The 24,929-nt window shown below is 47.1% G+C and overlaps 1 protein-coding gene across 1 annotated transcript in view; it reads left to right on the forward strand.

Moving 5' to 3' along the window:
• The window catches only part of STARD8 (StAR related lipid transfer domain containing 8), a gene marked incomplete at both ends in the record, with an annotated part of 93,231 nt that overhangs the window by 54,327 nt on the left and 13,975 nt on the right, over positions 1-24,929 (forward strand). Inside the window, one exon of the mRNA XM_080719285.1 lies at positions 24,826-24,897. Within this exon, the coding sequence (XP_080575411.1) occupies positions 24,826-24,897 (72 nt within the window). The remainder of the gene's footprint in view (positions 1-24,825; positions 24,898-24,929) is intronic.

Raw genomic sequence — 24,929 nt, forward strand, 5'->3', positions numbered from 1 at the left:
TTTGAAACAGGATCTTGCTAAGTTACTGTATGCTTCATCGTCTTTTAATCTGCGATCCTCCTGTCTCAGCCGTCCAAGCACTGGGATTAAAAGCATGCCCGTCTCGGCTCTACTGCTTTCTAATCCATTGCTTAGTGCCTCTTTCTCCATATTTGGTACTTATGAGCACTTACTATGTGCTAGCTATCATTCTGATTTTGTATAGCCCTGTGATTCTGCTCAACAGCTATGTAAGATCAGTACTGTGATTATCATCCTCATTTTGCAGTTGAGACTCATGCGACTAGAGTTGAAATTTGTACCTCAGATGTCTAGCTCCAGAGTCCATTATACTCCGTCTAGTGCCCCGCAGCTGAGCTGTGGTGGTGAGAGAAGGAGGGAAGCCCAATTCCTCAGGCATACACACACACACACACACACACACACACACACACACACACACGCATGCATGTGTTTTTGCCAGCCTTCAGCCAGCTTCATGCAGTCTGCATTTCCCCCCTGATGACCCAGCTGGCATCCAGTATAGCAGTGGTGACACCGTGGAACACACAAAGAGTGGAGGCCTGTGAAAAAGGGTAGCCAAGAACGTAAAGCTCCAGGTATCTCCAGACTCGCTCAAGCTGCAACTTCACCTCTCTGCAGAAGAAGCCTATTAAAAGGCACTATTTCTTCATCCATTCCAGATATTATTACTGATTATCTGTTCCATGAAAGACTGGCTTAGGCTGGGACAGGAAACCCAGACTGGAGTACTGTAGAGGCTGAGCTATCTTTGCCCTTCTGAAAATACTGATTTCTCCTTGTCTTTCTGATGCTCCCAAGATAAAAGAGGGGAATTAAAAAAAAAAAAGGAAGATCAAAAAATAGTCCTGATATTGCTTGCTTGGAATTTTCAAAATGTCAAAATTTGCATGGCAAGTATTAGGATTGTACCTTTCTTTAAATGTTATGTTCACTCAGTCATTCAACAAATGTTTTTATAGTGTACCTAATCCATGTCAGGCACTGTGAAGTTCTGGTTCTATTTACTTATAACAGTTTCTGATTTTATTGTAGTTTTTGTACATTTTCCCCCCAGACTGGAGATTGAACCCTGGGGGACGTTACCACTGAGCTACATTCCCATCCCTTTTAGTTTTTATCTTGAGCCATGGTCTCAGTAATTTGCCCAGGCTGGCCTTGATTTGCAACCCTCATGCCCTGGCTTCCTGAGTAACTGGGGTTATATGTGCATATCACCACACCCAACAGTTTTTGTACTTTTGGTTATTTTTTTACCTTTTGTATTTTTCAGTTTAATCCCCCCCTTAACAAAGGTTGTCTCAGGACTCAATATTCAGTTCAATTATTACTAGAAGATAAGATGGATTTGCTCAATATTCATATGACTAATTTCTCTTTCTCACCCTCCTCCTTCTTTGGTAGTACTGGGGATTAAACCCAGGGATTCATGCATACTAAGTCAATACTTTATCACTGAGATACATCTCTAGCTATTTTTATTTTATTCTATTTTATTTTTGAGACAGGGTCTTGCTAAGTTACTCAGGCTGGCCTCCAACTTGTAATCCTCCTGCCTCCATCTCCTGAGCAGCTGGGTTTATAGGCCATATGACTATATTCATGGTTTTCCTTTGACTGTCTTTCAACATTTATTTTCCCATTAATGTATATTACTGAGAAGCTACCGTAGGCGCTGTGCTTGGTGCCATAGGGTGGATGGAATCAGCTTTGACGTTGTTTCCCGTTCTTGGGGAAGAGATAGCATTATGGCAGGCCTCCACTTTTATGTCCATTTTAGCATTGTGCACAAGCAAGATATGTTTGGCTTTAACTCAGAAACTTAGTGATGATTACGATTATTACAGCCCAGCCTCAGGAAGAAAGTCATATCCTTTCCCACCCATCATAAGGATTCCTGACACTGGGTAGGATTTTATTTCCTGGAGTGAGTGCTGATGTTCGGGCCTCATGCACATTCAAAGCTTGGCTCTCCTTGAACAAAATTCCAGAGGATACCAACTGCAACTCTCCCATTGATAGGAACAAAAGGGTACCTACTGGCTGTAGCCTCACTCCATTGTGGCTCCTCTGGTTCTCAGAAGGGCCAGCAGGGAAGGAAGGTGGGAGCATTTCAGTTTGTTCTAATAAATTGAATGCCAGACAAAAGGGAGGTACCTGGGGCTGGGCTAGGTCTGGTTCTGCCATTTCCTTGGGTGACCTTGAGAAAATTACTGTCTGAAAAAAATATTTTTGCTCTCATCTGTGTTGGATATTCCAGCAAGCAAATTATATGGATACATTTCCTGCATTCTAGAAGCCTAAGCCTCATTTCTTCTATCAGTTAGGCATGGAGAAAATAAGCCACGTGCAGGTATTGACCCTGTCATGGTTTGCTGAGTAGCCTTGAGTGAGTCACCTCTCCTCGGTTTGGTTTCTGTAATTGTAGATGTAGGGGTCAGTGGTTGGACCGCATAAGGTATTGGATACTGCCAGCCCTGGCTAATAGGAATCCTCAATTCAACAATCAAACTGAGGTTTGAACTTGGGTTGGAATACTGTGGGAGAAGTCAAAGAGAAACTAGATCCTAACACTATTTCTTATTGAGTTCAAACTAGCTTTTTTTTTTTTTCCTTGCGTGTCTGGGGATAAAACCCAGGAGCATTCAACCTCCAAGCTACACCCCATCCTATTTTTTATTCTTTATTTTGAAACACTAAATTGCGGAGGGCCTCACTAAGTAGCTGGGGCTGTCCGCGAAACGCAATTCTCTGGTCTTAGCCTCCCGAATCAAACTAGCTTTCTAGTGGTGCTTGCTGTCAAAACTGAAAGCCTTCTGCCAATGATTAATGTCAGTGCCCCTAAATTTCTGTGAATTTCTGTATGGAAGTAGGATTTGGACTTGGGGAGGTAGGAGGTAGGGGTAACAGGAAAGTTGCAGAATGTTTGGGCCCCGAGTAAGGTGAGGACAACAACTTCCAATTCAAATACCAAAATTTTCAGTTCTTTCTTGATTGCCCCTTCTAATTTGATATCTGAAGGAAGCTGTGTCTCCTCGACTCTATTATTCTTACCAAGTCACTGAACTTTCAAGTGCATATAGCATATGTATTTAAAGCCCCCAGGCAGTGCCGGACACATTCAGAACTTAATAAACATTAGTCTATGTAACTGGCCAACTTGCTTCTTTGCCCTCCGCGCTTGGCTTTGGGCTGGCTGGGCTAGAGCTTTCTCCCTCCCTTCCTCCCAGCGGTGTGACCTGAAGGAAAGGCAGCTGCTCCGGGATTGGAGAAGTCAGCAGGCACAGCTCCGCCCACCTCAATTTAGACGTCTTTCTGGGGAGGCCTGTAGACCGGATTGCGCTCCTATTGGCCGAGGTAGCACAGGTGGGCGGGGCGTCCCTGTAGCGGCACTCGCTGCCTCTCCCTCCGCTCCTGCGCGGCGGGTGGACTCGGGCAGAGCCGACTAGGCAGCGGCGGCAGCTGCTCTTCTGGTTGGCACCGTTACCCTCGCCCGATCCCAGGTTCCGCGCGTGCCCGGGACAAGTCAGTCCGCCTGCGCTCGCCTCCAGCCTGCTCGTCAGTGTGCCGAGTGAACCCAAAAGAGTGGACGCAGCTTCCAGGTAGGAGTTGGGAAGACAGCAGGGGAAGACCCGACTGCCCGTGGTGCCTTGGCCCCCTCAGCCCACCTAGCCTGTCCAGCGCGCTTGGTCCGGGCCCCTTTCCTAGCGGTTCTGCTAGGCGGCGTACGCAGGAGACTGAGAAAAAGCTAGCCGGGCCGCCTCCGCCCGCGGGATTTGCATTAAGAGTCGCCGAACTTGAGAGGATTCCAGAGTGTGCCGGCTGTGCTGTCACCCCGAGAAGCCCCGTGAGTGGGGCCAGAAAGGTGTCTGTCCGCACGCCACCCCTGGGTCTGATTGGAGCCCGAAGCCATCGCTCTGGACCTTCAGAGGGGATTGCGGCTGGTCCAGAGTGGCCGGGCCATGTCGCTTCTCCTACTGTCCTCCTTCCTCTGCTTTCGAGGGCATTTCCAGGAAGACTAGTCAGGCAGTATGGACTTTCCCATGGGCCCCTGCCTCACTGCCTTTCTTTCAGAAAAATGCCCAAGAGTTTCTTGGTTATTAAGGTCTCTGCAGGGAGCAAGTGAAAACTTTTGGGTAAGTTGCATCTTTCTAGGGTGCAGTTTACCCCTATGAAGTCTCCCGAATGGGTTCGGATTAGAGAACCCCTGAAGAAAGGCCTCCTGGTGGATGTTTGCATGTGTTCCAAATCAGGTGGTCTAGAGTTCTCTCTCTCTGTCTCTTCTCCCAACACTTGTTGGAATTGAATTACCACTCAGGAAATGGGTTCAGCCAGTTCATGCGACCTTAAGCAAGCCATATTACTTCAGTGAGCCTCAGTGTACTCAACTGCACCTTGGTTGGCAGCTGGATTTCAATATGTAAGGGGCACAGTCTCTTCTGCCTTGCCATTTGGTTTCTTGGTGCCCTGGGGGCCAGTCTTCTAACTGGCAGGTAAAGTGATTGTCTCTGAGACAATGCTTGTGGTGACAGGAGTTATTCTGTTTAAGAGTTTTGTGGTAATTGTGCAGCTAAGCCAACTGGAAAACTAGTGAGTACTTGGGGGGGGGGGGCAAGACAGCAGCCCGACTACAGGTGGGAAGTATGGGAATTTACTTCCAGAGCCTGGTGCCTCAGGGCCTGGGGACCCCAGAGTTTGGGTTAATTTAGAACCTATGTTCTCCCCAAGTCCTGTGGCCCTATTTGGGCCTCAAACAAGAAGGTAATGAATCATAACCAGGACTATTTTCAAACCCTGATGACTCTTGGGCCACCAGTTCCTGCCCACACTGTAGGAGTTGCAGTGCCCCCACATCTGCATCCTAGCTCTCTGAGTTTCCTCTCCATTTTTATCCTCCTGGAATGAAGGAGGGACAAATCCTGCCTGGAGATAGGAGAGTGGACAGCCCCAGGGTATAGAGGAGAAGGCCACAGGTGGTTTCTGCGTAGTCAGAGTATGGGAAGAGTGTGTTGGTGAAGGTGGTGGTTGTCTAGGAGAAGTGGGAGTGAAGCTCTTTTACCCTAAAACTGTAGCTGCCATCTAGCTGGATTCTGAGTGGGTCCTCATGTCAGAGATTTGGCCATGTGTTAAGTTCTGGATTTTGGATTTGGAATTTCTGTTCCCTGGACCTCTATTTAGGGCTTAAGAAGCACTACATTTGGTAGAGTCTGGTCTCCCCTGTTCTCTCGCCTTCTTTCCACACCTAAAGTAACTCTTGGAAAAGTATCTGAACCTTGCTGTTCATCTGTAGCTCCCCTCCCTTTTTTGAGAGGCTGCCAGGAGATGATACCTGGAGATGTTATGAGAAAGAAGAGGGACCTAAAGGCATGCAGGGAAGCAATGTAACTTCTGTGAGTGCTGGGGGTGGGGGCAAAGTCTTGCAAGGAGGATAGCAGGGCCTTCCTTGTTAAGCCTCCACACCTCCTGAGTTCAAGCAGAAGAGCAGAAGAAAGTGGCACCAAAAGGTCCAAATGTTGGCTTTTGTCTTTAATTTTTTATGGTACTAGGGATTAAACCCAGAGGTATTATACCTCTAAACTACACCCTCAGCCTTATTTTATTTTTTATTTGGAAACAGGGTCTAAGTTACTTATAGCCTCACTAAGTTGTTGAGGCTGGCTTTGAACCTGTGATCCCCCTGTCTGAGCCTTCCAAGTAGTAGGATTATAGGTGTGTGCCACCATACCCAGCTATCTTATTTTATGTGTGTGTGATAATGGCAATTGACCCAGGCACATTCTACCTCTGAGATACACCCCTAGGCCTTTCATTTATTTTTAAATTTTGAAACAAGATCTCACTAAGTTGCTGAGGGTCTTGCTAAATTGCTGGTGCTGGCCTCAAGCTTGTGATCCTACTGTCTCAGCCTCCCAAATACTGGGATTATAGGCATGTACCACTGTGCCAGGTTCTTTTTGTGTTCTTAAAATTTAAAAAAATACATTATTGAGACTACACTTTGGAAAGTGAGCAGAGCACTCCGGGAAGCAAGGACACAAAAGCAAGAAATTCAACAAAGGGAAAAAGGGATGGTGTCTAGTTAGGATGCTGCCACAGCTACCCCTGCTTTTCTAAGAGACTCCTAGAACTCCTTATTTCAGCCATAGAAAAGTTGGGTGGGTTTGGTGGGTGACATGTTTAACAAAGTCAGGCCTATGCCCCTGTCTTCTTGAGGAAGGTGGGGAAGAAGTCTCTAACTGGAAGAAAGAGTTGCTTTTGGCCTAAGAGAAAACTAGTCAGCCAGGTTTGGTGGTGCACACCTGTAATCCCAGCTGAGGAGGCTGAAGCAGAAGGATAGCAAATTTAAGGCTGCGATTTAGTGAGACTTTGTCTCAAAAAAGGAGGTGCTGGGGGTATAGCTCAGTGGTGGAGTGCTCCTGAGTTCAATCCCTAGGTTGTGGAGAGAGAGAGAGAGAGAGAGAGAGAGAGAGAGAGAGAGAGAGAGAGAGAGAGAGAGAAAAGAAAGGGAGAGACAGACAGACAGACAGACAGACTGACTGACTGACTGACTGGCTGACTTTTTTTTCCTGGACCTAGGAAAGAGTGCTCAGCAGATAAAATAGGGTAAGGATATTGATGATGCTAGGGCTTTGGGATGTGAAGTATGGGCTCTTCAAGGTCTCGTTGAGTTTTATATTCTCACCTCACCTCATAACCTTACATGGAGTGGTTGAACATTGGGCTGGGCATATGATTATTGGTGTCACATGTTTATTAAAATCTGTTCATCTATGAATTGAGGTCTTGCTGTGTGTGTGTGTGTGTGTATGAGCACACGCTCACACATGTGTGTCAAGGGAACCACCATATTAGTATACTGAGTTTCTCCTGGCAGAGCCCTCCATGTTGGGAACTTACATACCCACAGTGGCTGTTCTTGTTCAGGGTGGCATGAAACAAAGAATGGTAGGTTGGGGGTTGAACAAGTAGAGGTTTAAATTCAGGTTCTGTTGCCCCCTCAAACTCTCAGAAATTCTGTTTCTCCCAACTTTCTCCACTTCACTGGGTTAAACTACAGAGGATCAATGGATAAGTACTTTATTTTTTTATTTTTTGGTGGTACTGGGGGTGGAACCCAGAGGCTTCCTGCCTCCGGGCTATACTCCCAGACCTTTTTTTTATTTGGAAACAGGGTGTCACTAAGTTGCTGAGAGCCTCACTAAGTAGCTGAGGCTGGCTTCAAACCCGTGTGATCCTCCTGTCTCAGCCTCCCAAGCGCGGGGATTACAAGCATATGCCACTACGCCTGGTGGATAAGTATGTTATAAACTACCAAGTACTGTAAAATTACTAGTAATAAAGTTCGAGGTCTTTAGAGGACACAGGGTCGTAGCCTCCTTTGGGAAACCTACCATCTAGTTTAGGGGTTAGTGGCTTGTGTGATACATGGTCCACTAAGACTTTTACTTTGGTGAAAGCTTTTTAAAAGAAATTATGAGCCAGGTGTGGTGGTGCATGCCTATAATCCCAGTAATCAGGAGGCTGGAACAGAAGAATCAAAGTTTTGAGACCAACATGCAGTAACTTAATGAGACTCTGATTCAAAATTTAAGATAAACTAGGGCTAGGGGTATAGTTCACAGGTAGAACACCTCTGGGCTAAATTCCCAGTACCACAAAAAGAAATGACATGAAATATATTATGGAGAATTCTGAGCATATTTATAGAGAGAGACAATTAGCATAATAAGGTCTTAGGTACCTCATTATTTTGAAACAAATTCCAGACACCTTTGCAGTTTATCTAAAAATCTTCCACTATATAGCTCTAATAGATAAGGACTCATAAAAATAAACACACTATCATTATCACACCAAAAACAGTGCCTAATATCATCAAATGCATGGTGAGTGCTAATATTTCCAGTTGTCAAAGGGGAGGTTTTTTCTGGAATACTGGTCCTCAGCATGATGCCTTTTGACTAAGGAGAAGGTGACTGACTAAAGCAGTGACATTTGAGCTGAACCTTGGAAGCCAGGCCCAAGAAAGGTCCGAGCTCCGGGAATTGTTGGTCCTTGGTCCCTTACGGATGCCACACTGATAGTGGTGGTACATGAGAGTTTGCTGTCTCTAGGGTTTCTGATTCCCAGGTTGACCTGTGAAAGCTTCTTGTGGAAACTGCATATTCAATTCTCCAGAGATAGATGGGAGTTCTGACTCTCCAACTGGCCTCCCCAGTTCCAGGCCACCCAGGAGCTTGAGGTCAGCAGGCCTGGGAGAATTCCTGGGAGGCTGCTCTCCACCCAGGCCCCTCCCCTGCCCCTGGCCCCTGAGGCCAGTTCAGAGCAAAACAGGATGCATTCAGGATGAGCGTCTTTCCCAGCTTGTCATCTAATCACCAAGGCCCAGCTTGGAGCTTCCTCTCTCATTCATGATAAAAACCCTCACTGTCTCTCTTTTCCCTCCCACCCCAGTAAGGGTGTGCTGACTTCCTCCATTTCCGGGCCACCCCTCCTCCACCCCTATATGGGCTGAGGGAGAGCTTCACTCAGTACAAGCTTCTGCCCCCACTGCAGAAAGACCCCAGGAATGCTCTCCCTGGCTGCAGCCTCTTGCTCTTGGGCTGCCCTTGGGAAAGGAGTGGCCCCTTTCCAACAAGCTTGGGGTCCTGCCACTGCTTGGTTAATAATTGAGCCACATAATAACCACCTAGGAAAATCACCTCTAGGGGATGGCCATTAACTAACTCCCTGTCCACCCATGGTCTTAAAGGGACCCCATCTCAAACCCTTACTGGAGCCAGGCATGATGGTGCATGCCTATAATCCCAGTACTTGAGAGGCTGAGATAGGAGGATTATAGGTTTAAGACCAGCCTCAGCAATTTAGCCAGTCCTTGTTTCAAAAAAGGAAAAAGGGATGGGGGTCTAGCTTGGGGCTAGAATGCACGTGGGTTCAATCCCCAGAACCCCATTTTAATCCCCTCAAGGGGGCATTGAGAAACATTCAGTCATGGGCCCCTCTGTCCTTTGCATGAATAGACCAAAGTAGTTATTCACACTGGTTGAAATATACATGTTCAGTTTAGATGACATTGAGAAGCACAAGGGAGTTGAGACGCTAGGGATCTGGATGGGCACCGACAAGGTGAAAAGTTTTTTAGGCATTGTACTCAGAAGAGAATTAGCAGTGATTCCCAAAACAGTGGACTCTCTCCTCTCACTTTGAAAGTATAGAAGAGTGAGAGATGCTCACCCAAAGGGGCTGCTGTGGTAAGTGCGCGCGTTTTCAGCACAGCTGTGGGTCCCTCCACACCAGTCCGAGGCACTGAGAGCCTACCTCTGTAGTGGAAGAGGCTGCCTTCCTCACACAAGCAGTAGGAGTTGGGAAGCATCAGGCAAGAACCCAAACTCAGTTCAGAAAGTTTCAGGCCACAAACAGTATTCTGTCGTTTCAGTGGGAATAGGTGGAGCCAACATTTAGGGAACTGTAAGGGCCTTCTACAGAGTTTAGAAATTTGGCTTCTGGTTCTTCCTCTCTGTGGTTGACTTTAGGGAATATGTTTGCTTTCTCTGAGCCTCAGTTTCCATGTCTGTAAAGTGGGCAGGGGAATTAGCATGGACACAAGGGCCTCTCATGCTCCCTTCCAGCTGTGCACGAACACGTTCTCCCTGAAGACCTTTTTTTTTTATTCACAGGACCATGGAGGCCTGGCTTCAAATTCAGCCAAGCCTGGTCACTAAATATTCTCAGTGGCTTGGGTCAGTTTGAGCTGGCTGAGCTTGGCACAGCTTGGGTTCTTCTTAGGCATGGTATTTAATGCAGTTTGCTCTCTAACCTCTCCCAGTGCTTTTGTCTGTCCCAGGTGGCTACCCTCTGACCCATTCAGCCACAAGTTAATGAGTGACCCACTTCCCCTGGGAGTACCAGCCCAAGGTGCTCCTGGGTTCCCAGGACTCTGTAGGAAGCAGGGAGGGCATAGCCAGCTCCGAACACTTTTATGTTCTCTCCCACAGTCCCCCTACAGACATATGCAGACTGAGTCCAGGGAAGAAAGGCCTTTGGAGGACACTAGGCTCAAGTCTCTTTGTGAAGCTCGGGTTTTCCCACCATGTACTTGTGTAGTTTCTACTCACCCATCTTCAGTACATGGGCGCACCATATGTTTCAAGTGGTAGCTTTCATCTGTGGGATTTCTGAAAGTCTGTATCTCATGTTGAAATTAGTTAATTAGGTCTCCCTGAGGTTTTTAACCAATTCTGCCTACCTAGGTCTTTTCTGCTCTCTGACCCTCAGAGGTCTTAGGACAGAAAATCCAAGTCCTCATGTATCTTCTCCAGGCCATACAGCCTCAGATTTTCCATACATTCCTTTTGGGTCTGGGATAGTCCCCATATTGTCCTCATCACTGTCTCCTCTGTGCCCCTATTTTGTGTTGGGGCAGGAAATACGGCACTAGAAGATCCTCCCTCCAGGAGGACATCTCCATAAATACTTTTCTGATGAGCCCAACAGGTAGATGCTAAAGCCTCTGAATCTTGGTTATAAACACTGTACACAACTCTCTGATATGTTTGTTATTCTGGTCTGGCTAGATCACACAATTGGAGTGACCTTGAAAGGTTAGGTCTTCCAGCAGGGGGGCCATGATATACTCCTGTAATTCAAGCAATTTGGGAGGCAGAGGTAGAGAATTGGAAGTAATTTGAAGCCAGTCTGGGCAACTTAGTGAAAGCCTGTCTAAAAATATAAAAATAATAAAAATAAAATAAAAAGTACAAAATAAAATGGCATTAGCCTATCATGCTTGAGGTCCTGGGTCCAATCTCCAGCACTTAAAAATAAAAAAGGAGAAGAAAGTCTTCTTATGGAACCCCTGTGGTGGAGGACAAGCCTGGTAAAAGTAGAAGGTGCCCATCTTGGTAAGCTGAATACAATGTAATATGTGGGGGTTTCTAGCATACCTTACTTTTCTGCCACTTGCCTTCATGTCAAGAACTGGTAAGGGTGGAGGGAAGGGATATTTTAGGGAATAGTAAAGCCGGAAATGAGTTTGAGCCATGCCTAGTCGGGTCCTAGAAGAGTGAATCAGACAGGGAGAAATACCAATTCAGTCATTCCTTCCCCCCAGCACTTGTTGACAATGACAAGTCCTCCCATTTCTTTCGCCCCCCCCCCCAGGCACTTTCACTTCCATGATTTTACTCTGCTCTCAAAGCAACCCAGTAAAGTAGGTGGTGTGATCCCCTAGAGTGACCCTTGGTGATTGCCAGCCAAAGTCTGGGAAGGGAAGGGTTTCTACTTTGGGAGGACTGGAAACTCAGGTCTCCTAACACTCAGCCCTCCCTGTTTTCCCCAAACCACACCTGATAGCCAAGGCAACTGGGGCTGACTCAGCAGCTTCCCCACCACAGAGAAACCTCTGCCTGGGCTGCAACCCTGTTCTTGTGGTAGAGGGAATGACCTCTAGGGGAGGTGGCCTAGGATTTCCTGCTCTTTATCTGGGCTGGCCAAAGGCTGTTCTGTCTGAGGTGTGAGATAGGCACCTGAAGCTTGTTCCAGGCTGAGGTCAAAGCAGGCTGGGGCAGGGCTAGGGAGCTTGAAGCAAGAGCTTGACCATAAACATCTGGCTTGAGCAGCCCCTACCCCAACAGAGCCTTTTCAATGGGAAAAAACAACAAAGAGAATAATGTGGGAAAAGGGCCAGAATAGAGCAGAAGTAAAACACATCCGGAAGTATATACGAGGGACCAGGGACAGGAGTGCATCCTGGTAAAGAGCATGAGCTCTGAGGTACACAGCCCTGGGTGGCTTGGGGAAAATTATCCATCTCTTTGAGCCTTCATTTTGTCAGTTGTGAAATGGTAATATGTAGCTACCTCATAGGATTGCTGAGTATCTGCTTCAACAATAGAAACATATTTATCACTGTCATTGTTGTAGGTAGTAGTTTCTGCAGTCTTGTCACTGTGATGTTTTTCACTGATCTGGGGATATGCAGGGCTCAGAGCACCCACCTCTGGGCTAATTAGGTCTGGTCTTTTCTGTCACCTTAGATTCCACTTCATCTAGAAACTTTCTGTTGCTAGGCCTACCTACAGCTCTTTCCACTGGCCTTTTTTTTTTTGTACTGAGGATTAAACCCAGGGACACAATTTTTATTTTGATACAGGGTCTTACAAAGTGCCCAAGGCTGACCTCGAAACTGTAATCCTCCTCTCTCAGCTTCCCCAATACTGGGATTGCAGCCATGCGCTACCACACCTAGCTCCACTGGCTTTCTTTAGTTACATTCATGACCCTGCAATAGGCTATACAGTAATGATGATAATACCAATAGAAATAGTGAACTCAGCCAGGCGTGGCGGCACACACTTGTAATCCCAGCATTCGGAAGGCTGAGACAAGAGGATCGTGGTTCCCAGACAGCCTCAGCTACTTAGTGAGGCCCTCTGCAACTCAATGAGACCCGGTTTCAAAATAAAGAATGAAAAATAGGGCAGGGGGTGTAGCTCAGAGGTCAAATGCCCCTGAGTTCCATTCCCAGACCCGAAAAAAAAAGAAATAGTGAACTCTTTTAAATCCTTGGCACATTTGAACATAATTAGCCTCTATGACAATCCTGTAAGGCAGTTACTGCTATGATTTTCCTCATTTTACATATAAAGAAACCAAGTCAGGAGAAGGTAGAAGGAGTGCCAGGGATCATGCAGCTCAGGAGTGGTGTAGTGAGGATCAAACCCAGGCAGCCTAACTTTCCTTCCTGTATCCTTGATGGTTGGGCCATCCCCCCTTCCCCAGATGCTTGGCCAGGAAGGCAGAGCAGAGGTTTGGATCTCTCTAGTCTGTTCAAGGGCTCATCATACCAAGGAGCCATCAGTTGCTCCTGGGCAGCCAGTCTTCAGGTCCTTGCCTGCCTGCCCTCTCTGTCCATCCCCATCCTCACCCCTGTTGCTCCACCACCCCACCTCACCCCCTTCAAGGTGGACAGATAAAGAAAGGAAAAACACAAAGGATTGGGTATTGATGCTCTAAAGTGGAGCCTCACTAGGGTAAGGGATGATGTTCAGGAGAGATTTAGGGGGCTGGTTCTAGCAGCAGCAGCACCAGGCCCGCCTGATTAGCACCTTCTGGCACTGAGGGTGAGAAGCAGGGTGCTGGGTGGTATCAGGGAAGAAGACGTTTTAATGTGCTGTCTTGACAACCAGGTTGCATTATTTAGAAAGTGTGGGTGGGCAGTGGCAGGCAGGAGCTGGCTAGATTAACACTTGTGATCCCTGTAGCTCATGTGACCCATGCTTGAATTGGAAATGTGTGGGTGGGGGAATTGTCCAGAAGACTGAGCCCTCCCCACAATGTTCCCAGTTCAGGCTCCTTGGGGGCTGCAAACTTCCTTCCTCATGCGGTGCCATCTGCCAGCTCTTTTGCTTTGGAGCTCCTTTAGTGTTATCTCCAAAACAAGCTCCAGGGGGTGCTTGGAAGGACAGTCCATCTCAGCCTCTGCCTTCCCGAGAAGAGATGGACCTGGCAGCATCTCTGGCCAAGTTCTCCAGGAGAGTTCAGCTTTAGTTGTTCTTTCAGGCCTTAGTACCCAGCACAGGGCCTAGTACTGAGTAGGTCTTGGGTACTATCGGTTGAATACATGCCCAGCTGATGGGAGCAGCTTCAGAGGAAGAAGCAAGGGAAGCTGAAACAGGAACTGATCAGAAGGAAAGGATCAAGCATTTAGGCAGGTTCCTGGGCCCATCTGTATTCCAGTAGAAGCCACTTTATGGATCATAGCCTCAGTTTCCATTTACACAGCAGGCATTGCCTGCTTTGGATAGTGTTGTCACAGGAACCAAATGAGATGTGAGATGATCCATTGCATTCCCTACTGATGGGAAATTACTTCAGGCTAAGTAATTATTTCATACTGCAAAAACCTCAATATGTGTGTGCACATGCGCATGCACGTGTGTGTGTGTGTGTGTGTGTGTGTGTGTGTGTGTGTGTGTGTGCATGCGCACATGTGTATCTTCCATGTGCCTGGCCTCAGCCTAGGTAATTTCTGCTTATGTAAGGAGGATAGTCTTAACTTGGTAGGTCTTACTCTGGAGCCAGATTGCCTAGATCAGCATCTTGGCCCACCAGTTCCTAGCTGATGATCTTAGGCAGTTACTTAATATCCCTGGACCTCAGTTTCCTCATCTATAAAATAGAGGTATTAGCTGGGCGTGGTGGCACATGCTTGTAATCCCAGCGCTTGGGAGGCGGAAACAGGAGGATCATACAGGTTTGAAGCCAGCCTCAGGTACTTAGTGAGGCTCTCAGCAACTTAGACCCTGTTTCCAAATAAAATATAAAATAGGTCTGGGAGTATAGCCCGGAGGTAGAAAAGCCCCAGGGGTCCACCCCACTATCACACACAACATAGAGATATTATTGGAGTACTTACCTTCCTGAGTTTTTATGAACATCCAATGATGTGATCCATTTATGAAAGTGCCTGAAGAAATGCCTGCAACATAACTTGATAACTTGAGCTATTAGTATTATCCCAGTTTATCCTCATGAAACCCCATATTGTTGACATTATAATTGTATCCCTATTTTACAGATGAGAACACTGAGCACAGAGAAAGTAAGTAACTTGCTGAATATGATCTGTGTAAAGTCCTTGGCCCAGGGCCTGACACATAGTAAGTATTCAATAACTGTTAGTGTCTATTATTAGTAATTATCGGTAATGCAGTATCATGAAGATTTCTGTCATTAATGAGCATAATCACAGGTAAGAAGGAAAAGAGCTGGGACTAAAAGCCACATTTCCAGGTTGCTACCCTATTGCTTTTCTTACTCTACCCCACAGCCTCCATACCCAGAGGTGTTTTCCAACTGGTAGGTCACCCTTCTGGATTTTCTTCTCTTAGTCCCACGATGATGGTCACCCCTGTTCCTTGTTATGTGCTCAGCATTCCAGCCCCCTTTTGAGTTGGCTGCATGACTCAGAGGAGGGAGTTTGTCTGTTGGCTTCACGAGGAGTCTACTTCTCTCAGGCCCATTTCCTTTCTGTCAGAGACAATTTTCTCTGGATCTCAGGGTGGGGCCAGGCTCCTTCAAGGCATTTCCTCCCCGGGAGTTTATATTTGGCCTCAGCAAAAGGAAAGGGAAGTAGGCAAGGAGGCGGGACACAGAGATGGTGGCACAGGGACAAAATAAACGAGCACCAAGACTTTGCAGGTCAAGATATGGAAGCAAGAAGAAGCGCATGGCCCTTGTCTCAGGTAGACTCCAAATCCCATTACTTGAGCTTGGGTGGCAACACTCTGTGCCCCTTGAGGCCAGAATGCCTCCATCCTCAGACAGTTCCTGGCCTTCTGATGTAAGTTGAAGATGTGATGCCAAAGAAGAGACTGGGGCTGGAGGCCTGTACATGGTTTAGTTGGGAATCAGGGTTTCCTATCTATGTGTTGCCAGAACATTCAGTATCCCTTACCGCACTGCAGTAGGGACATCAAGACAAATAGGCATCAGTACAGTGAGGCTTCCTGTTAAATGGGTTGGAGTCACATGCTGCTGAGAAGGCTGGGCAACAGGGGAGACATGATGGGTTAGGATGTTTGATCTATGTCTTGATGAATCAATGTGAGTTTGCAGCTTCAAGTCAGACTGGGTCTAGAATGTACAGGAACATGGGTGTTGGGGAGAAAGTGGGCTGAAATATTCCCCAGGCTGTGGGCAATGGGGAACCTATTAGGTTGCAGAGGAAGAGGATGGTCAGGTAAGAGCTGGGCTTTTGGGAGCAGAAGCTGGCAGGATAGCCCATTGGAAAGAGAGAATGGGGGCTATGACTATGGAGAGTTGAACGTAATCCAGGCATGGGAGCCTAGAGAAGAATTGGGTATGGGGAACACTGACTATTTCATAGAAAAGTTGTTAGAGGTTGGTGCTAAAATACAACTTGAGGTCTAGGTACCTAGTGTTCTTGGAGGTAAGAACATTAGAAGATCTGATTTGTTAGGGAAGGTAGGTTTGGTATTGCCTCCCCCAAAGATCCTCACTTGGGTTCCCCTCCCCCAAAAATTATTTAAAGGAGGGGGACTGTCTCCTTACTGAACCAGCTACTGCTAGTCACATAGACTCCATACCTTTGCTCTAGGTTTTGGGAATGTCAATTAGAAGATAGGAAACTGAGACTCTAACGGTGGCAGTATCTTACCTAAGGTTCCACACAAGTTGATAGTGGAACTAAGGCCAGAAGGTAGTTTGCCTGAACTTCAGTCTAATACTTTGGGTCCCTACCACAGTGGAGAGTGGTTCCTGCTCGTCTAACATCTGCCCTAGACTGGTTAGGCTGGCATCTCTTGCCTCTAGGCCGGAGACTGGAGGTGGTGAAGTAGCACATGGCTTATTAAACACCTGTCTTTCCTTGTCACCATGACCTTGTCAGAGCACCTGGGACTGAGTTGGGGGCAGGAGCCCCTCGGGGCAAGAAAGCTAATGGATCAACTTCAGCAGAGCAGGTGGCAGTTTTGACCTTCACTGTCACAGGGAAGCCCTGGGCTGGGCAGGAATGTCAGCTGTCTGCTTTGGCCCTGTTGTGGCAATTGCTAGCCTAGGAGACCACAAGCCAGGCTACCTCTGGACCCAGATTCCCAAGCAGCTCCAGTGAGCCAGCAGTCTGCTTTAACTTCAGGGCCCTCCTGACTCTCCCTGCAGGAGTCTGACCATAGCTTTGTGGGTTGGGATACGGATCCCCAGTTGGGAGGTTTTTTTTATATAATTACCGTATGAACAAAAACTCCAAACCAGAATTGCCACCTGTCCCAGACTGACCCTGCGGGGTGTCCACAAGGGCAAGAGACCTCCATTGACTGCTACGACTATTCTTTTTTATGTGGTATTGGGGATTGATTGGGAGGCACTCTACCACTGAGCTACATCCCCAGCCCTTTTTATTTTGTATGTACAGACCTCAGAGTCTTGCTAAATTAGCACATGCTAGCCTTGAACCTGAGATTCTCCAGTCTCATCCTCCTGAGATGCTGGGATTTCTCTATGACTGGCTCTGCTACATCCATTCTTCACCTCGCCCTGCAACGACCTCCACCAAAATGGGTTGGGGCTGCCTGAGGCCCCAGGTAAGGTGGAGGCTGAACTCTATGCATCACCTTCAGATTCCCCCAGGTGGGATGACCAAAATGTCTCCAGACATTCCAAGTATCCCCTGAAAACTGTTCCTGCATGAGAATTCCTGTGGTTAGAGATTAGAAGCTTTGCCCTGTGACCATAGTGTATGTGGGAAGCAATAAAGAGAGAGGTACATTAGAAGGTGCAGCCACACATTTGAACCTGCTGTCAGCCACTAAAAACATTCGGTGGCTTGATTTTGCTGCTATTCCAGTCCCCCGGAATCCTCCTGGACTATCAGGTTTGATGGTGCCTCATTTGGAAAGGGAGATTCCAAAAGTATTGCTCACGTGGACCTAGGCGCTTGGTGACCAGCTATAGTTCTGGCCAAGACCGAGGCTGGCATCTGAACAGGTGCAGCAGGGCCCTAAGTTCTGCCCCGTGACCTAACAAGCCGGAGGCCAGCCAGTGTCTCACACTGCCAAGCCAGGCTGGCTGAAACACAGCAGCCCTAGTTGCAGTGTCCCGCCAGGGAGCTTTGGAATGTAGGATGGGAGCTATTTTGGTCTTCTCCCTCCCCTGCAAGATGGAGCTAGACTAGTGATTCTAGCTTAGATCAGCAGGAGCAGAGAAAAGCAGTAAGTGTTGGACTTCCAGGTGGACAGGATATCGCAGGCCCCTCTGAATGGTCACTCTATAGTCAGGAAGGGAAGTCATGGTAACTCTGGAATTCTGATGGCTCTCAGTGAAGTCCTTTCTCCCTGTCCCCAAAAGAGAAGTAGCCAGTTGATCACCTGTTGATGGCAATCACCTGTCATAGCATCTCTGGCAGGGCTGCTGCCAACCTGTAGCATACTGTTATGCAAATTAGAATGAAGTACTACTGCCTCTGAGGGATGCAGTTCTGTGCCAGGGCCCAAGGCAGGGTGGGCTGGATTCTTTTGGTCTTGCTCTTTATTGTATTCTTATGGGAGAATGTAAGGTCATGATTTGGAGTCCACAATGGTAGCCTCTGAGAAAGTTTTTTAGTATCTTATCTCTCCAAAGACTGCCATCTCCTCATTGCCCTATCTAGTGGTGGATAGACAAAAGAAACGGGCCTTAGATCAACCAAGGAAAATGATCTGAGGAGGTATTAGCAGAGCTTAGTATTTCCTAGCTGTAGTGGCAGGGCCTGAAGTGATAGATGGCTCCTCTGCCTGCCTCCCAGCCCTACCTCAGGGTACCAGCTTGACTTCAAAGAGCCTATCCTAGATCTGAGTATGGTGGCAGACACTTGTAATCCCAGTACTTGGGAGGCTGAGACAAGAGGATTGCAGGTTAGAATCAACTTAATGAGACCCTGTCTCAAATAAAAAGGGATGGGGGTGTAGTTCAGTGGTAGAATGCCCCTGGGCTCAATCCCTCATACCACAAGAAAAGAGTCTGCCCTAGTACCATGAGTAGACACTGGCTTCTCCTCCTGTACTCATTGGTTGTGGGGAGAGCAACACTGATTATCAGACCCTATTTGGGAGATCTATGATGAGGGCCATGGAGGACATACCTTTCCAAACAGGAAGCTGAGTAAAGTAAAGGAGACAACACATTTGTTGAAATTTGCCTTATGGAGCAAGTCAGAAAAAAGGTTTGAATAAATTATCTTCACACATAGAACTTCCCCCCTCTTCACCCGTGATATGCATTCATTTCCATGCTTGTCCTGCTGCTGCACTCAGGCTTGAAGAAAACATGGGCCAGTGATTAGAACAGGCTTGAGTTTGGCATCTTTCCAGAGTCCCCTACCTGTGGCTGTGTAGCTGGTCATGTCTGTGTAGGGCAGCGGTACTATTATTTTAGTTATGCTTTAGAATCACCTAGAAGCTGAGTACAGTATTGCATACCTATAATCCCAGTACTTCAGTAGGTTGACAGGAAGTTCACAGGTTCAAGGAGATACTCAGCAACTTAGCAAGACTCTGATTAAGAAAAATAAGAGGGCTAGGAGTATAGGTTGGAGGTAGGATGCACCTGGGTCCAATCCCTAGCCCCCCCAACCAGAATAACCTGGAGAGCACTCAGGAACAAAGAAACTAACTCTGTCTTTAGAGATTCTAAATTAATTGGTCACATATGGGGGCAAGGGAACTGTTATTTTTCAAAGTTCCCTAGGAGCTAATGTGCAGTCAGAGTTCAGGGTGAGGGAAAAATGGGATGGCACTGACAAAAGATGCTTTCCTCTGTCACATCTGCCCCTTGCTTGCCTTTTGTCCTGTGTCTCATACCTGGTGTCCAGGCCCGAGATCATCTCCTTGTTTAGGAAGGAGCAGGATGAACCTCGGACCTGGGCTGCTCTCTCATAGCCCACCAAGTGACTACAAGGCACAAGGGCATGAGTTACTCAAAGTGGTGTGAAGAGGAGGTACCTGTTCTGGGAGTGAGGTTGGCAAGATTGGTTGACTAAGGCTTTACCTCCCACAGGCTAGATACCTATTTCCTTCTCAATTCCTAGTTCTCTTTTGCACCTCTTTATAACTAGTGCATGATCTGAATTCACCTTGAAGACTGTGCGATTACAAAGTTCAACTAGTCTTAACCAAACCAACTCTCTCTAATGATAACTTTCATAAACCAATTTCCAACCCAGCAAAGGCCTGATCACATCTATGTGGTAACCATGGAGGTAGGCAGGAGAGTTGTTTATCCCTGCTGCATAGACTTAAGCTGCGGTTAGTTTAGAAAATGAAGCAAGTGGCCTGATATGACTTAGGCAGCAAGCAGAGTAGCTGGCTTGATTGGAAAACAACTTCTTCCCCCAGCTTAGTTATCACATCTGGGCATCGCAGCTCCTCTGTGGGAAATACTGCTGTCTTTTTCCCAGGTCTTTAAATCCTCCCTTTGTTCATATAGTGTTTTTCAAGAACAGAAACTCTGTATTTCTCCTCATTCCTTCCTGCTCTTCACAGAAAAATGCTCTGTGATCAGAGCTAAATGTAGGTGCAGCCAGGCCCTGCGGCCAATTTATAATCCCAGTAATTAGGTGGCTGAGCCAGGAGGATCGCAGGTTTGAGACAAGTGTGTAGTGAGACTCTAATCTTCAGTATCACATACACACAAAAAATTAGTGAAAATATTGTCATTGATCTCTGAAACCATTTGCTGCTGTCCAGCCATTTCTTCTTAGATTCTCCTTCCAGGAGAACTGTAGGTATGACTCTTGAGACCTGATTTGACTCTGGAGCTTTCTAGTTTCCCCCTCTTCCTTGACTCATGGCTCAAATCAGCTCAGCCCCTCCCCAAAGAGATACTCAGGGCTTAAATCTCAGTGGAATCCACTTTGCACCAGATGAATGTTGTTACTGACCTGTCCTGGCACATCACCCTAGCTCTGTGACCAGAGTACAACCTGCAGAATAAAGCAGTTGAAACTGCTGGCAGCCATGCCCTGGAATCTGCACATCTGGACACAGAGGTTAGGGCCAGGGGCCACAGACATTCCTACCTCACTCGCCTCAGCCTGCCTGGTATCATTCTCCCCGCTGGGCACATAAGCCAAACCTCAGTCAGGGCCACCAGGGCTCCAGCCTCAGGTGAATTGACTCTCCTGTAGGTGGGGGTGGGGTCACTCCTGGCCCAGCCTGAGCAGGCCAGGACAGGTTAGAGGGACAAAGGCAAGGTACCTTTGTTCAGCCCTTAATCACCAAGACATATGTCCCTGACTACTTCATCTGGGAGGGAGCCTTAGGGCCTCCCAGCCCTTCATGAGATGGTGTATTGTCAGAAGCCAGTGTCCCTGACATCCTGTTCAGTAATAACCCGTTACATTCTCTAGATTCCTACTAGGGAGGGGTGCTGGGGAATTCAGTCTGTAGCTCTGCTCCAAACTCCTTTGCTCCTTTGTCTTTTGGGGCAATTGCAACCTCTTTGAACCCTCTGCTGCCTAACCTCACTTCCCTAGGCCATTTGGCTCCAATTCTGAGCATGGTGTGGGTGAAGCCATTACCCAGACCCAGAGAGAATACTAGCTGGGCCTCTTTCTCCACTTTTCATTTTTTGGGACACTTAAGAATCAGAGTTGGGAGGAAATGCACTTGTTGAGGACTCAGTACTCTTTCAAGGGCTTTTATTTGTTCCAATATTTAATTTAATGCTCTCAGTAGCTATAAGAATTGGATGCCATGACCCTCTTTTACAGACGAAGAAGCAGAGGCATTGAGTGGTTATACAACTAGCCCAGAGTCAAAGAGCTAGTGACTGACAGTATCAAGACTGGAACTCAAGCTTGGAACTCCACTAGACCAGAAGGAGCAGAAAAAAATTTCAAGGACTTAAAGTTGGTTGCTTTGTGTTGCTGGAAGCAGTGGTGCATGTCCGTAATCACAGTATTTGGGAGACTGAAATGGGGGGATTGCAGGTTCAAGGCCAGTGTGCAGTAATTTAGAAAGATCCTGTTTCAAATAAAAAAAAATAAAATAGGGCTGGGAGTGTAGTTCAGAGGTAGAATACCCTTGGGTTAATTCCTCAATACCATATACACAAAAGATCAAGGTTGTAGTCTCAGTTATGACACTTAATTCTAAATGACCTTATGAAAGTCCCATAGGGCCTCAGTAAGCCCCAAACAGTACCTTTTAAAATACTCATATGGAAAGTTCCTCCACAGACCAATTCAATTAGCTTTCTAGGACTGACGTATAAATGTTTCCTTGCTGATTCCAAAGTGCATCCTGGAGTGAGAATCTCTGAACTATGTGATCCAGGCCATCACTTTTCAAACTCTAATGTGTGTGAAAAATATGAGAGCATCTCACAGTAGATTTGGGGTGAGGAAGGGTCTAGGACTCTACATTTTAACAAGCATCCAGGCAGCGTTGATATTGCTAGTCTGAGACCACACTTCTTTGGGTGATTTAACATAGGGGAATTCTAACTCTGAACTATACCTCCAGCCTATTTTTTTAAAAACAGGGTCTCACTAAGTTGCTAAGGCTAGCCTCAAACCTGCAATCCTCTTGTCTCACACTCCAAAGCACTGGGTTTACAGGTGTTCTCCACCACAACACTTTGAGTGGCAACATGCTAAAGGACTCTAGGTAGATATAAACTTGGTTCTCACCTGAGAGAGTACCAAGGTCCTCTTCCTACCAACTCTGGTTAGGGCTACTACGTAGCATCAGTGAAGCAGGCAGATTATGGACTCTGGATTCACAGATGGTACAGATGTATAAACTTTAGGATGCCATTACTGCCCTCTTACCATGTACAGGCAGAGGAAGGGAGGAATAGGGGAGTACAATGCTCCTCCTTCTCTGTTTAGCATTCCTTGTTTGGCCTCCAACCATGAGTGACTGAGGTCTGCAATGGGATTCTAGGGTGTGCTCCTGGCATGCAAGGGATTGACTGCCTAGAGTGGCCTTACCAGACTTGTAACCCTTTAGAAGCCACTATCTCCTCCTGTGCCCACCTCTTTTGGAATTCTGATGTGGCTCATCCTTTGGCACCTCCAATTTGTCCTAATGACAGGAAAGTAGAGCTGGAGACTGGAAGGGACATTGAGATCAGGGAAGTGTCCACTTCTGGGGGTGTGGCAGGAACAGAGGACAGGGAAGTGCTTATGGCAGCCAGATCAGCTGTCCTAGCAGCAAAACCACATGCTTTAAATCCTCCCGGGCTGGTGTTCAGTCCCTTTCTGCTGGCCTCTGCTGGCCTGGCGAGCTGGATCCTTTCTCAGGCCTGCATTGCCCCCTGCCAGACAGGCTGAGGTACTGCTGTCAGGGCTCCTATCAGATGCTTTCCAGGGCTCACAGTGATCCTGGTGGCTCCTAGATCTCTACAATAGGTTAGCAAGTTACAGCAAGTCACACACACACATACACACACACACACACACACACACACACACACACACACACACACATCATAGGTGTAGGTACATGCACATACCAAAGCACCAGGTACATGATTCCTCATTGATCATCACCTCTTGGATCATGGACATGAGCAAATGTGGCTACCAGTATATGAAGAAGCAGATACTGGGGTGGCCGCTGATTTGACGCATGCTCTCATGGAAATTTACAGATGATCGTCCCTCCTCTACCCCTGTTTGCCTCAAAAGACTTTGGGGGATTCAAGGGTTACAGAGCTTCTCTTCTCTCCCTCCAATCCTCATCAGAGTGTGACCCTTGAAGAGCCTCTCACTGTTTCTGACTTCCCTCCACCTTCTCCTACTCCCCACCTTGTTCATTTGCCCAGCATCTCTGAAATACTGTTTTAAGTGTTCTAACATCAATACTTGGGAGGCTGAAACAGGAAAATCAAATACTGAGGTCAGCTTTATCAACTTAGTAAGATCCTCAGCAACTTAGCAAGACCTATTCAAAATAACAAAATAAAAAGTATTTTATTCTTTTTTTGAGTGTAGCTTGGTAATAGAAGGTCCCTGAGATTCAAGTTCCAGTACCTCCCCACACACACATACACAGAATTCTTTATCTTATCACTCTCAGGATTTCCCCCTGGATTTCCTTGTGGACAAGCACTGGGAGCTCTTCCTGTCTTGGAAAAACCCCACCAGTCTCTTTGGAGTTCTCTGGTCAACAGGGAACTGGCCATAGGCAGCAAGAAAATAGAGGGAATTTTGAGGCAGGACTCCATGGCTGCCACCTCTGCAATACCATGGGTTTATGGTCCCAGCCTCCACTGGTCCCTGATGCCACCTGGATGGGGAACAGATAGCTGCCTGGAGAGTCTCAGAGCTTTGCTGCTGATATGAGGCCTCTGGTAGCTAGGAGGGCCTCTCTGTGGCTTTAATCCAGTTGCATATTTCCATTGAAGATAGTGGTGGTGCCCAGCTCAGTGCCAGATGCTCTTAGAGCAGAGGCCGGAGGCTGACCTAGCCATTGTCCTATAAGTCTCTCACAGGCCAGCACTGTGCCAGCACAATGTTCATCACTGGATTGTGTCACAAATGGGCTGAGGCATTGGTGAGAGTTGGGGCAGTCCTGGTAGGCTCCCCAGGGAGACAGGACTGAAACTTGATGAGTGATCGGGGAAAAACACCAGAGAAGCTGCTGTCAGAAGGGCAGGAAGCCCAACCTGGAGACAGACTGAACTTGGACTCCAGGCTCAGCATACTGCTTTGTCCTCTGCAAGACTGAAGATAAGTCACTTCCTTTCTGAGCCTGTTCAGATATCTATATGATAGAGTGAAACTTTCTTTGCAGGTGATTGTGTGTTAAATGAGATTTGGCTATCAAAGTGCTGGAGGTTGTTGGACATAATAATGAGAAAGGAATAATAAACATCATTGAACATTTCGTATCTTCTAGCCAGACTGGGATGTTCTACAGAGGGCAGTAGAAGGGAATGGCTCCCTAAGGAAGGCTGGGGGCAGAGGACACAGCTGTGACTTCTAATCCCAGCAGTACTCCTTGACCCCAGATTATCCTGGGAGTTACTGTTAGTGCTCTGTTCTGTTCTTCATCAGGGAGTGGGAGAGTGGGAGGGGGTTGGAACAGGCAGAAAATAAGGCTCAAGAAAGCTGTAACCAGGACAGATAGTAGGGCCCAGGGAACAGAAAGTGTCCTAGCTAGCTTTGACCCATGCTTCCCTTGCCACTCGATCATCAGAATTAAATAAGCCTGCCTGCTGGAGGTGAGGTGGCTTTACATCCAAAGGGCTTGGTGCTAACCCCATTTCTCTGCCTGTTTCTTTCTTCCTGTTCTCTTTTAGAAGTGGAGGCCAAAAACGCGTGTGAATGGCTCCGTGCGACAGGATTCCCTCAGTATGCTCAGCTTTTTGAAGGTAAGGCTTCTCAATTTTTGACCTTTCTCCAT

Source organism: Muscardinus avellanarius (genome assembly GCF_963383645.1).
Source record: "Muscardinus avellanarius genome assembly, chromosome: X".
Classification (NCBI taxonomy): Eukaryota; Metazoa; Chordata; class Mammalia; order Rodentia; family Gliridae; genus Muscardinus; species Muscardinus avellanarius.